Source organism: Porites lutea, chromosome 3 (genome assembly GCF_958299795.1).
Source record: "Porites lutea chromosome 3, jaPorLute2.1, whole genome shotgun sequence".
NCBI classification, from domain to species: domain Eukaryota; kingdom Metazoa; phylum Cnidaria; class Anthozoa; order Scleractinia; family Poritidae; genus Porites; species Porites lutea.
The window spans coordinates 22,891,792-22,906,052 of NC_133203.1; the positions used below are offsets into that span (position 1 = coordinate 22,891,792).

The 14,261-nt window shown below is 39.2% G+C and overlaps 1 protein-coding gene across 1 annotated transcript; it reads left to right on the forward strand.

The window, feature by feature from the left end:
• The first annotated feature begins 11,001 nt into the window (after nt 1-11,001).
• Nucleotides 11,002-12,061, forward strand: LOC140929507 (uncharacterized). Its single transcript, XM_073379275.1, has 2 exons — nt 11,002-11,625; nt 12,020-12,061. Exons 1-2 carry the CDS (start codon nt 11,002-11,004, stop codon nt 12,059-12,061), a joined length of 666 nt encoding a protein of 221 aa, XP_073235376.1.
• The last annotated feature ends 2,200 nt before the right edge of the window (nt 12,062-14,261 follow it).

Here is a 14,261-nt window from a genome sequence, read left to right on the forward strand (position 1 = left end):
CTTGCTCAGGTCACCTGAGCACAGGTCCCAGAAGCGAGTTTACAACTGTGCAACTGACAATCTCCTTTTTTTCAAAGGAGCAGGTTTCAGCGACTAATGGAGATTCATCGTTTCCCCGAAAGCGTTCAGTTGCAGGATAGGTAACTGTTCTTTACTATTACGACGAGGAGAAGGAGAGAATCATTCATTTGCTCTTGCAAATACTTTTTATATTTGACCTGATCAATATTTATATGGACAACATAACTTATTATTATGTGATTGCTGCACTTATGTCAATGAATGCTTTTCTTTTAATTAATTGTGTAGGTATTTTGTATTCATCCCTACTTGGATTAATAATGTTACTATTGACCTGTTACATGTTTGCTCGAGCAAACGTTATCTCAGTTTGTAATGACGTTGATTCTCAACATGCCATTAATGTCCCCCTACCCATGATAGTGTGAAGCTTAATTTGGAACTTCGGTAGACTAGAACCCACTTAACCTGTTCGTCTCTTTCGAATGGTTCCCTTCGTTTGCAATATGTGGTTTTCGTTGCCTTGTAATATAGCAGAGAATAGAAGTGTATTTTAACATATGTTTGATGAAGATTGAGGAAAAAATGTTGTGTATGGCAAATAGAGACGCAAACAGGATGACAAACATAAAAAACGATATCTTGGAAAAGAAAGAAATGCCGAGAAAAGTTAGGGATTCTTCTTAAATTTCAGGTTCTTTCTACTCTATAGATGTTTTAAGTTAAGTTTTAAAATTATCGTTGTTGTTACAAATAAAATGTCACGTATAACAGAAAATGTGTGCATTAAATTAACATATTTTACGAATACTTATAGCTAAACTGTTGGCTCCAAACGTTACATCACGCATAAAATATTTCACACCTCGCCTAATTTTCCAGCTGTTTCATTGAAGCACAACAGTGGGGTTCGTTTTTCTTACACACAGATCCATAGTACGTTTCTATAAATTTTAAACTCGCGCGAAACGTGTGGGCGAATAAACAAGCTTACGTATTGCTACTCGCTAGTTTTTATACTGAAATAAAAAGCAATGATATCAAAATGTGTAACTTTATTAGTACTTCATGAAATTGACAATTGAAATGTTTGACTGAATAGGTAATCGATTGATATTGCATATTTGATAATAATCTATTATGTTAATAGATCGATTCCCATCGATTGGTATTGATAATCAATGATGATGAATAATCACAAACATTTTCGTCATCGATTATCAACATCAATCGATTAATTGATATCAATTGTTATCGATTGCCATCGATTATCAATTTCATAGATTGTTCAGGTCCTGTTCGAGTCCAAGGAAACAGATATGGAACGGCATTCGATCGCAGATCTCTCCTAGCGCTGAGCGTCTTGATAAATTCATACTCTCTAAAATGCCTTGAGTAAACTTTAGTCCATTCCTGTACCTGAAAATACACTCCCTCATCTCTTCTAATAGCATGAATCCATTTTTCCGTTGAAGTGGATCATCTGGAAACTTGAAGTGAGAAAAGTTTTCTCCCATTTTCGTTCAGATAACCTTTCTTTGTACATTCAGGAACACCTACAATCGGCAGCAAAATTGTTTAGACACAGACCTCAAATGGGGTACTTCGATTTCAGGGAAGGAAACAAATTTCACCCTCCTCCCGCCTCCGTTCTGTTTTTTCACACAGGTGGCTATAATGTATAAGGGTGCAAAATTCCTTAGAGGGGATAGGGAAAGGCACAGCTTTAGGGAAAAGTGCGTCAACTAAGTTTGTAAAGTCAAACCGCCTGTCAGTTATTTTACAATAACAAAGTAGATAAGCAAACTGGTTGTCAATTAATTGCAGATGGCTCCTTCAAGGAAGACACTCCCAAACCTATTAAATTGTTTGACCAGTACAGGAAGAACAAGGGAAAACAATGGAACACTAAGTGTCGGAAGAACAAAGGAAAACCCAAGGAAGAGGAAGTGACAATTGTAATAGGTTTGTTGGAGTGGAAAGAAAAGAGGTTGAAACCAGCAAGGGGGACACACAGATACTTTCTGAAGCAGTTAAAAAGTGGAAGGCATATCATAGTGACCTCTACATAGAAGATGAAGAGTACCTCCTTGTATTTTGAAAGTGTCAAGCAAGCCCAGTTTATACCTGAAACGGTTGAATTTTTCACCCTTTCGAGGTATCGAGGAAATTGGAAAGGATTACAAACGAATTGTCTTGTATCTCTGCTCACAGATGGATGGAAACTCTGCTGAACACGGATATGACTCCACTGATGATGAATATTCAGCTGAAGAAGGTAAAGCAAAAAGAGCTAAATTACAGATCAAGAATGACGAGGAGTCGGCAAGAAAGCTGCAGCTTGGATTGGACAAAGATGTAGATGCTGGTGAATTTGTTGATGATGGTAAACGTGATGGTAAATCCTTACCAGATGTGGCAATCATGTTGCACAGTAGTGAAGTTACTGTAGATGTGAAAATCCGGGAGAACTCTTCTATTCCTAGCACTACAGCTACGAACAGTGCACCTGAACCTGTCTGCAATGAAAAGCATCCAGTACTGTTTTTAACTTGCGAAGATATGCTCAGATCTCTTGCAAGTGGCTTAGATGATTCTGATCAGTTTTTTATTGTGGTACGGAGAGGCTCGTCTTTCCAGCGGCAGCTAAAGATATGGCAACAGGAATCAAACAAAAAGTCCCCTGAAAAAATGCTGGGCGTGCACTTTGCAGGGGAAGATAGCATTGACACTGGTGGTATGGCTCAAGAATTTTTTGGCAAATTCCATAAAGGATATAGGAAGAGAGTTTTTCCCTTAGCGTCAACTTAGGCGACTTTTTCTGGACGCCTCCTTTGGTTAATCAATTATTTTTCGTGTTTTTAGATTTCCGTGTTTAAAATTATTACAGCTGTAACATTGACTCTGAAAAGCCCTGTGGGCACAGGCCAATGAAATATGTATGTATGTGTAAACAAAAAAGAAGTCTACTAAGTCTGCGAGTAGCTGGCGGAACTTTAGCAGCCTGGGACCAAGCTCCGCATTGAGGGAAAAAGGCAAAAACTGGGTGAAATGAAAAATAGCGAACCTACGCCTACGCACCAGCAGTAAAAGGAATCCGAGCTGATTCCTGCAATCCATCGGTAGGAAAGGGCAGAAATTAAAACCATTCCATCCACCCAATCCGTACATTTGTAAATGGCAGTCTATAACACTAGATCATACTAAATGTCTAGATAAGGACTTGTCATGAAAAGCGATACAAATAACAGTGCCAGTAAGAAGTGTCACATTACTTTCCAACACCTTTGACCAGAAGCATCAAACATTAGCTACGGGACAATAGCTTTTTGCTGACATTCTGTGTTGGCGTACAGGAGGACAGTGGCAGCAAACTCGAGAACGAAGAGTATGAGCAGAAAGTTTTTTCTACTTCGTTGGATCGATAACCTCAGGGTTCCACCACCACAAAATGAAAACGCCCTAGAAAGATCGGGGCACGTCAAAGACAATATTTGCTAATAACTCGACAAATGCAAGAATAAAAGAACTGCTCCTTCACGCGTTCAGTGATCATCTGGATGCCGACGATCTGCCAAGGTAAGCTTTCACTATGAAATAGTAACTCTTAAAAGAAGGTTTTCGATGAATCCCGATGTATTTGTAATCAGGTAAATTTCAGTTTGTATTTCTACAAACCGGTGGGGTCCACGACGCGGCTTCAGGAAGTGTGCTCTGGAGCAACAGTCTGTGGCCCCACGCTGAAAACACGTTTCAAAACGGCCACAAGAATCTACATGAGGAAAAGCATAAGTAAAATCGCCATAATATTTCTAATAATTGATTTTTATATTCGCAAACTATGATGCATGATACCTATTCATGGATTTGCCCTTTGTTTGTCTGTTTACTTTACCCGGCTTGAATTAATATTGTTTGAACTTTTGAAACAAAGAGAGGGCTGTTGAACTTAGATATTGGTAGCCTGCGCAGTCGTTTCTCCTCGCCGCTGGTGACGTTTTGAGCTCCTCAAAAGGCGAAGAGCGAGGAAAAACGGCTGTTTTTCGCAAAGATATCGGTAACTGAAACAGTATCCACTTTTATCTTTAAAATCATTGTAAATCGCGTTATTCCTGGATTATTTCGACTTCTCATTTGTGTAACGGAAATATCACTAGACCTCATGTCTCGTGACTTACAAGAACGATTTTTGCGCTTAATTGACCCAACGCGGACAAAAAAGTTGAAACTCTTGGTTGATTTTATTTGCCTCCCCCTGCACTTTAAATTTGATGAACCTTTTCCAAACTGCGCTTTAGTTAACAACAATGCACGGGGGCGGGGGGCTGCATTGTGCATTCCCAAAAATCCTAACTTTTTTGACCGCAGAAACTGCCCTTTCACATGTTTTGAACCGTGGCAATTCATGATTATACTTTCACAATTTCGTCAAGTCCGCAACAATCGTTTAGGTTTAGGGAAGTTTTAGATCCGAAAAGATACCCTTTTCAGCTCTTGTGAAAAAAAAATTGTATCTTTGAAGCAAGAACTGCAAGAGATATTCTCTCTTCTTAGTCTGTTGAGCGAAACACACGAGACATGCAATTGACCACCTACGTTCCCGCGCGCGATCTAGTCTAGTCTAGTCTGTTTTTTTTTTTATCCTTGACATTAGTATCCTTGCATTTCGGTGGAGATGCAAGTGCATCCGGACAATCAGGTATTTAGAAAAAAAACAATTAAAAAACTGGAATTATGTTTGTTAAAGATATTAATTTGTAGAAGATTTGAGTAACTTAAATGATCACCTAAGTGCCGCGGCGCTTATTTCATTTTCCCTGTTTTAGGTGTGGCGCTTACACAAGGGTGGAGCTTATTCGACATTTGCACTTATTTCAACTACAGGTAAAACACTGAGGGAAATAAATTGAGAATAAAGTGAAAATATGTACTCCTCGAACTGTTATCAAGAGAGAAAGATCATTCTCTCTTGCTGTTTTATAAACCCAGTTTCACGAGTTGGTCGAGGTCTTATTTCTCAAGCGATATGGTTTCGATCTTTTTATATCAAGCGCCAAATTAGCGTCGCAGCGCTTATTCGAGTAGCGGCGTTAAATCAATCATTTAGGGTACTTAAGAGTTAACTACCTGTTTACCGGTTGTAACACTATATTTTCAAAAGATACACAAAAAACATTGTTTACAACAAAAAACAATCAGGTTTTCGTTCAAAAAGTCTGTCTCATCAATAAGAAATGTTGGAGATTATCGAGCCTCTTTGTCGCGAGCTTTGAGATTCCAGAAACCCTAGGGTCAAGTTTAGTTTCAGCACTTTCGGGATCAGCACAGCGTAGCCTGTTCCAAGCAAGACGGAGGATCTGGAACAGGAGATCGACGTACCAAAGACAACTACACATGGATGTTATTTTGTTGTAAAGAACATGGGTAAAGGTAAAGTTAATCTTTGTCAAATTCCTAAAGTAACTCATCCTTTTCTAAAATCTATTTTCAGGTAGAGATGAAGGGGATACTGTCGATCGGGCTGACAATGAAGGTAAGCCCAGCTAATAATAAGCTTTTATGAAGTTAAGCTTATTTGAAATTAGCTATTACGTCTCAAGTCATTCTTCTAGCTTTTGATATCACTTTTTTTTAGTCCATGAGTTATGAGTCAATGCGTCAGACATCAACAGTAGCCAAGTAATGATGTGCCGACCATGGGCAAGTTGTGGATCCGAGGTTACTGCACAAGTACTTAGTATTTACAGCTGATAATTACTGTTATAATTATATAAACACTGAGCATATGGAAATTAAGAAAATTATCGTCGTTTTTTCAATTATATTGTTGTGCAATGGTAAAGTAATGCATAATGTTAACTCATTATTAAAAAATAATATTATTGTCAAAACAAATTTTAGATCAAGACGTGTCGACTGCTCCAGGGGATGTAGATGATGCACCATCAGAGCCAGGGCCTTCTGGAGAGAGTGAGTGCAATGAATAGAGGGTCTCAATGGGGTTAACCGATAGAAGTAAAACGGCCAAAAATTTAGGCGATAGCCGTAAAAATTGAAACATTTTAACCGTTAGCCGTAAATGGGGTAAAAAGAATTAACCGTAAAAAAAATTTGTTCCCTAGATTTGTTAATTTTAAGGAAGGTGCTAAACTCACTTATGACCTGTTGCGTTTCTTATTTCGTTGCTACTTTGACTCCGTACATGTCGTACATGTGGTTCATACGTTTTTATAGGCCAAGCTCGTTTTCAGGACCCCCGGTAGTCTCACTTGACCTCACTTGGCCTGCATTTTGTAGGACAAGTTGACAGCTTTTTGTTTTTAGATCTCCAATTTCTTCACCCAGTGTACATGTGAGTTGAACAATGTCGGTATTGAAAGCTGTTGTTAGTTTTTATCGAACGGGTGAGGAAAGGCCAATCGAAAGGTACAAGGCAAGACTCAAAGTCCAAGAAGAGCATCGGACACTTTCAACGTTCAAGAAAAACGTTATTGACTTTCTTGGTCTTAACGAGCAAGCCAGGAAGTTCGGTCTTGGGTCATTTGACCTTAAACTTTACCGCCTCGCCAAAATCAGCGGCAAAATAGAAAATTATTCTTTATCGACCCAGCAGCAGCTAGATCTGGAACTACCCCTGTTGCTTGACTCAGATAGTGAAAGCGAGCTGAACAGTAAGTACTCTTAAAGTTATGAATTTTGTACTAAGATGCCGCGTGGCACGAAATTTTTGCGGCACTTTTATCTTGCGGATTGCAGAAACTAAATTAGCTCCCCAAACGTTTGGGGAGCTAACTGTTTCGATAGCGAAAGTCTGGTTTTCTTGCTGGGGATTAATATTTGTGATTTTCAGGAGGTCGTGCGCTCGAAATACGAGTAAAGCATCTAGCAGAGATGTCACTGTTTGTAAAACACGTTGCCGGTAAACATTGTCAATTTGTAACAATTCCCTGTTCTTCTCCGACGCTGCTGCAGACAGTCATTCTGTACAGTCCTTCGCTATCGTAAAAAACACTGGACCCTGAAATTTTGTTTTGTTTTTGTTTTTTTTTTTATAACTGGATGCCTACTTGCAGATGCATTATTGATTCACGTGAACAACAGATAATAGAAGCTGCAAAATACGCCTCTGACATTCACAGGAAGTTGATTTATTTTCATAATGAACTGTTATCAGGAATGATCATTTTCATCCCTCACAAAAGAAATGTTAGTTCACTGGCAATAGCTTAAACCTTTTTTTCTGTTTTAAACAAAGAGCACATGTCATTTTAAGAAAATGAGATCGAAAAATCTCATATTCAAAGATCTTCAAAGCCGTGCTTCTCAGCTTAGCTCCGACACTTTTAAATGTGAGTCTAAGAGTCACGGAAATGTAAAGTTCTCAATTTATTTGCGCGTCCTTTTTCAGTTCACGTTGTACAGTCTGTTCTTCAGTGGGGAAAAGAGCCTATCGTGTTAATAAAAAGAGAAGAGGTTAGCAAAAAAAGCAACGCGAATAACGAACCAGTAGCGCCAAAGAAGAGGAAATCGCGCCAAAATGCAAACGAAGACAAACAGCTTGCAAAAAAACTCAAAGAAGATAACGAAGGAGTTGCACGAACTGCCAGACAACTAAGCGAACTAAATGAGCTTAATGCAGGTAATGAAATCATTAAATACAAATTATCATTTTTCATTTTACATTTTTAAATAATTATAGCGAACATGAGAGTTATGACTAAATAAGTTATATTTTTTAGTATTAATAGTTTTCTATTCTCCAATTGTAAATGGCTATGCATTCCAGCCTGTTAGCTGATATTTTTCACTATCCATCTACCCTACACTTTCTAAAGTGTACAGAATGTAATTCAGTGAATACGACTTAATTATATAAGGCTACGTCAACCTAAATTACAGACTACTATGCAAACATTTATATGGAAATTTCAGGTCTTTGTTGTTCTTTGTTTCAGAACTTGCAAAACTTGAAGGTTCGACAGCAATAAACGAGGGTAAAATCAAATGCGGTCTTTGTTGCAAGTCGTATACCGTTCAACTTGACAGAGCCACAGCAGGGAAGATATCATTCTTCAAAAGAAGTAGGTTCAGTTTTATCATAATAAAATATGTAACATTACTTGCCTTGTAAGAAAGCAGTTAATAGTCAACTTTTAATACGGACACATTTAAGCGATTTCCTTTTCCTATTATTGACCTTTAAATAAAGGTAGAATTTTCATCCGATCATAAAAGTAAATTAGTAATAATGATACTTACAAATAAAAACAAACTAGCACTGATATTCTTTCCTATTTCAGCTCACTTCAATATGTGCCAGAAACAGAGAAACGCTGAGGTTAAAGGAGTTAAAACATTAGAAAATTTCTTCGCCAATTTAACTGCAAAATCTACACCTGCACGTGCTAGCTTTGCTGAGACTGGGTTAAATGACAACGACCAAGAACAGTTTGACGGCGCTGACGCAATCGTTTCAGAGAAGTAATGGCATCAGCCTATGACTTGTGACATTGTTTATTTGTGTGGTTAGAAAAATAAGTGTATCTATTGCAGATCACAAGTTTATGTCATAGATGTGTTATTGTCTATCGTTACAGTTGCAAACAGCACTTTAAAAAGAGACAAAGCTCTCAAAGCTCTCTTTCGTTGTTTTTTTTCCCTTCTACTCGATTTAGTTATGATGAAATCTTTAGAATTCTAGCAAATAAAGGTGAATATATTCAAGCTATTTCCAAACCCTGTGGTACGTTTCTTGAACACCACTGCATGGTTGTTTTATCCGACAAAAAGTGCTATCAAATTACTCGATCGATAACACGAAAGTAAAAACAACAACAACAACAATCAGGCGAGGAATAGCCGGGGAGAAATCTGTGCGAACAAGTTGACCCAGAATTTTTTATTTTACAGTGAGAATGAGGATCTAGATATCGATAGCCCTTTCGTTACAACTTTACCTTTATGTTCCAAGATATCAGAATGCGATTCAGAGGAGCCTGAGGACAAAAATAACCAAGGTCCTACCACAAGCGGTGAAGTAGACACAGAGCATATAGCCGATGACCTCATATCCTGCACTGTGTAAGTTTAAACAACAATATGTTTTGTCGGTTTTGCAAAAAGGTTGTGTTTCTCAAGTGAAAATTCAAATAACCGATTATAGATGTCTTTGTATTCCACAGCTGCGTAGATAGTGCTCATCCAATAGCCGAAAAGCTGAACAAACTTATCAAAGAAGGGAAGATCCCAGAAGAATGCCTTTATTACAAGTTTCTTAACGATACAACGTCTTTTGCCATGATCGACTCCAGCAAGGCGTCAGACTTCCATTGGGACCATGAGGTCTGTGAGTTTTTTGAAACCATTAAGTACCTAGGGGGTCAAAGAACGAGAAATTTTGTAAGAGGCCCTGGATTTCATGGAACTGGACGCGGTGGAAAGAAACAGTTTACAACTTTTGCAGATTTTAATCTCTGTGGTCCGTCCATTAATGCCTCTAATCATTGCAAAGCAGGTTATACAACGGATAGTGGGATAATTAAGCCTCATTTGCAATCTTTTCATGCGTTTTCTGATCACCCGAAAGCTGATATCAACTATTTAGTGAAAAGCGACGATGTCCAAGTCATAGGAGTATCGCTGGCTATGGATGGAACAGTTCTTAAACCTGGCCTAGAATTCGATATCAGGCAGAAAAGGATCATTGGCTTAACCTTTAAAGTAGACTGGAATTATGTCTGCGACCACGCTGTTGCGGACCCTCAAGAAATTAAAAAAAAATCTCATTACAAGCGCTGAAGTTACTTTTATGACGTCAGTCGACAACAGCCGACGATGCCAGTTGGTGTTCATTACCATCCGAAATCCGTATCTGGTGTAAAGATGTTGTCGCAGATGCTTGGGGTAGCAAAAACTGTACAAGTCTGTGAACGCTGTCTGACGAAGCAGTCTCTGCAGAACCACATCGTTAAACATGAAAATGCGCACTGTAACAGTAAATGTGACACCTGTCTCCAACTGAAAGCCATCTGCCAAGATTGCCAAAGAAAAGGTCACGTCTCCTACTTACCAGCATTGAGATGCTGTGAATCCTGCCTAAAGGAGTCTATTCAATGTAGAAAAGTCGCAGTTCTGGCTGTTGTTACAGACTGCGAGAAATGTAATAAGCAGGCTCTTTTAGAAATCCAGAAGATGTCAGAAAACCACAACATGCCGCCTGAGCTTCTGCTCCTGACCCCTCTCCCTGATGTTGTTCACATCGGTAAGAGTCTCAAATGCAGCTGGGCTAACTGGTTCATAGATCTGAATGGACAAATGTCTAATCTCGTATTAATCCGCACGTTGAGAGACTCAACAGATTGTGATGTCCGCAAACCTTTGAGAAAATTGCTGACCTTAGAATGCGTCAGAAATAAAGATAGGATGGCAGTCGAGCCAATAGTGAGACTAACCAGACCTGAGGTGGTAGAAGTATTAAGAAAGGTGGCACTTGTGGTACACACGCTTGTTCCGGAGAAGTATAGATTTTGGACCTCAAATCAACAAGGTGTTTGTCGTCATCCTGTTGCTATCTCTCCTGGACCTCTTGGTAGTGTTTTGGCACTTGATTACGATTTTGATTCCTGTTGCTCTCGATTACTCAAGATAAGACTTCACCAACCAGCCGATGTAACAGAACTTCAAAATGGGCTGAAAGATGCGAGAGATCTATGCTTCAGTAGAGGTGTAGCCTTTATGGCAGAGCGTGGTAACGCGTGCGTAAGATTTAAAGACATTGAAGGGAACGTTAGACTTGACCCCAACTCTCTACGTTCACGTGCTGATCTGGAGAGAATACTGAGTAACTACAACCTCTCCCTGGATGGAACCGTTCCAACTTTACGCAAGCGCCTTTCTCAGCACTTAGACCAGCTAGAAGCCAAGGTGAAGAAATGTGTTTTGCAAACTGATGTGATGCTTTCAAAGCCTGCAGCTTTGTGTATGGTTAGTGATGACATACTATTGTGCGCCGATGATGGTCACCGAGCTATCTATCAGATTCAGCTAGAAAGAGATGGAGTCACTATAAAAGGCAAATCGAGGAAACTCGTAAGATATCCAGAGGGTGCTTATCGCCTGGAATCCATGACAGTCTCTAATGCTCCAGATGTTTACTTCACAGTGGCAAAAAGTGGCCAATGTAACGGTGGCCTGTATTGTTTTAGCATGGAAACCGGCGAGGTCATGACTATTCTTGAGAATATGACTAACAGTTCCAAGAAGATCAAGAAAGTAGCAAAATTTAATGACATACTAGTCTTCACAGACATTGAGGCTCGTCAAGTCAAGCGTTACAATCCGTTGACCAAAAAAGTTGATACTCTTGTCGGAGATGGACGTGAAGGAGAACAGGACGGAACTGAAAAAAGTTGCAGCTTTGTCCAAGTGCATGGAATATGTAGTGTTGCAGATACGCTTTTCACAACGGATGCGGCAGCAGGGAAAATCAAGCTGATTACTGGTTTGTCAGGGACAACGAACTTTCTAAGTCACCTGGGCATTTTATATGACAGCTTTGGCATAGTTTGTAAAGGTAGTACTTCTCAGACAATTACGCCAGAGGAGGTCAGTCAGAATGTTGAGAAGGTGAACGATTACATCAAATCTACGGTAAGAAATGTAAAAGAAACAAATCACCTCAAAGAAGGTTCAGCAACGAATGGTCCTCAAGGAACTGTGTCTAAAAAGACGCAAGATTCTGTCGAGCTCCTGTTGAATGGTGTAAACAACCTCATAAGAAATATCACAAATGTCAGCCCAGAGTACAAAGATAGCATTGACTGGCAAACTTTACTTACAACTCAAGTAGAGAACCTACATGCGGTATCGCATTTTAAACATGAGACATTTAGCGCCCTTCAATATGCGATAGACTTTGGTACGATATCGAAGGAATCTTTAAAGCGAATAACTGAATGGGGGGCTAAATACTATACTCATCCATCTTCCTACTACACAGTGCCCCAAACGGGAATGTCATTCAAGGAAGTGCAGTTTATGACTCCACTTCCTTGTGAGGGGCTATCGAAAAAGGATGAAGAAATAATGAAGGAATGGTTGGAGAATTACCGTCCGGTGAGGCAAAGAACCGTGAGGAGTAAAACGACGAAAGACAAGGCAGGAGCCTTGCCCCCAGCAGCGTACGCCAAGCCAAAGCCGGATATTACTGCAAAGGTACGATTTCCAGATGACCAACACGACAGAACCCTCCCTGCCTCCTCTGAGATCAACCCTTTAGTCTCCGATGTGTCATTAAGTTTTATAAGCGATTCCAACATTCCGCAAGTGAAGCTCGCGTCTGCTGCTGATTTCAACCAGGTGGAGGAGTACGAAAGCGATTCTGAAATCAGCGAGGTTGATACGGATAGTGACTCAGAGGATCTTATCATTAGTAAGCCAGTAGTAACAAGGTCCGGAAGGCAAGTCAAGGTGTGGACACGGTTTGATGTCTAGGCAGAAAAAGGTACCCGAGGCAAGCTAGACTGTACATTGAAGGATTTTGAGGCATCAAGCATGGCTATATTTTGAGACAATTTAACAGGCATATAACACCATATAAGGACAAACAGAACACCACTCCTACAAGTAAATGTAAGAAGGTATGACGTAAGTTAAGTTGTGTATGCCCTTGTATTGAATCCTTTTTCGTAGTTCACAATTCTATACGTAAAATAATATTAGAAGTGGTATGATCTATCAAATATTAAAATGTTTCAAAAGAATAACTTATTTAAGCCCGAGATGATCATAAGACCTTTACTTTGCTTTAAAGATGAAAAAAAACACAGGTTTATTAATATTTAACCTTTTGCAACAAAAGAAATTAATTTTTAACTTTTTTCTTAACCGTAACTGAAAAAAATTAACCGATAGGCGTAAAAGAGCCAAAAAATTAACCGATAGCCGTAAAAGAGCCGAAATTTTAGCCGATAACCGTAAAAGCCACCACCCCATTGAGACCCTCTGAATAGAGCTTTGCTTTTTACTTAAAAAATTCATAACAGTCATCCCTCACAATCCCACCCATCCCTTTGTCGTGAGATGATCTTTGGATCGTTTCTCCTAGTCTCCAGATTATAATAGACCAATCAGATTAAATGATTGTTATACAATAATGCCAAAAACATCTTTTTCAAGCATATTGTGTCATTCGCAAAATTAATGCTAATGAGAGTCAATGGCTATTTTTTTGCACAAATGATGTCATTGGTAGACGTCTCCTCTATCATCCCATCCATAGTTCCCAATATTTGAAGACAACTGACAGAGTCGACGGCCCTGCCATAATCTCCTCACCTTGTGTGACAAATCCATGCAGCCCCTGTGCAAGCAAATAAATACTTGTTCTGACATACTGACTGTATATTTCAACAGTATGAAAAGGCACTTGAGTACCTCCTGGATTTTGCCCATCCCTGCTGAGACTATGAATAAAATGACCTAAGCGGGGGTGTAGGTAGACCTACGTGTAGGTATGGCAGGCTTGTAACCGGTTGAACTTCACTGTGGTGATGTTCTGATTAGAAATTAAGATCAAAGTATTGATCATCTACTGCTATTCAGATAATGAAAGAGTGGATTATGAAGCTTTGGCAATCCCAGGGACATCTGGCGAGGGTAAGTGCATGTATTAATTATTACCTATATCAGACAGTCAATTACATTGAAGTTCAATATACTTGGGTGTAAAATAGAGCAATGCAGCTTTAAATAAACAATAGAGCTCTCTTGTAAAAACTCCATGAAGCCCAGTACCCTCTAGCGACACAGGCATATTAAAAATATTAAGCTTATGTCATAAATTGCTTATAAGTGAAGACAACCACAACAAGTTGAGGCTTTTCCCTTATGCTTCAGGCTGATTTTCCGGTTATTTGAACATTCATTTTGATATTAACATAAGTTTTATCAAAAGTTTTAGCTCACGAAATTAAAGGAGCAAACTTTTGGGACACCCTGTATTGTACCTCTTTGAATAAATATTTAGATGAGAGAGATCCGAATGGATACAAAAGTGGGCTTTGGGTATACATATATGCCATGCTTATTAAAATTTCCGGTGCATATTAGAAGGAAGGCTGTTGGTTCCCCTATAGTGTACCACAGTATAAAGTTCCACAGTAGCTGTCCCATCATAGTGTGCATGTACTTATGTCATTGTAATACATCCTGTCATCTTATTGGTTACCCTTATAGGTACT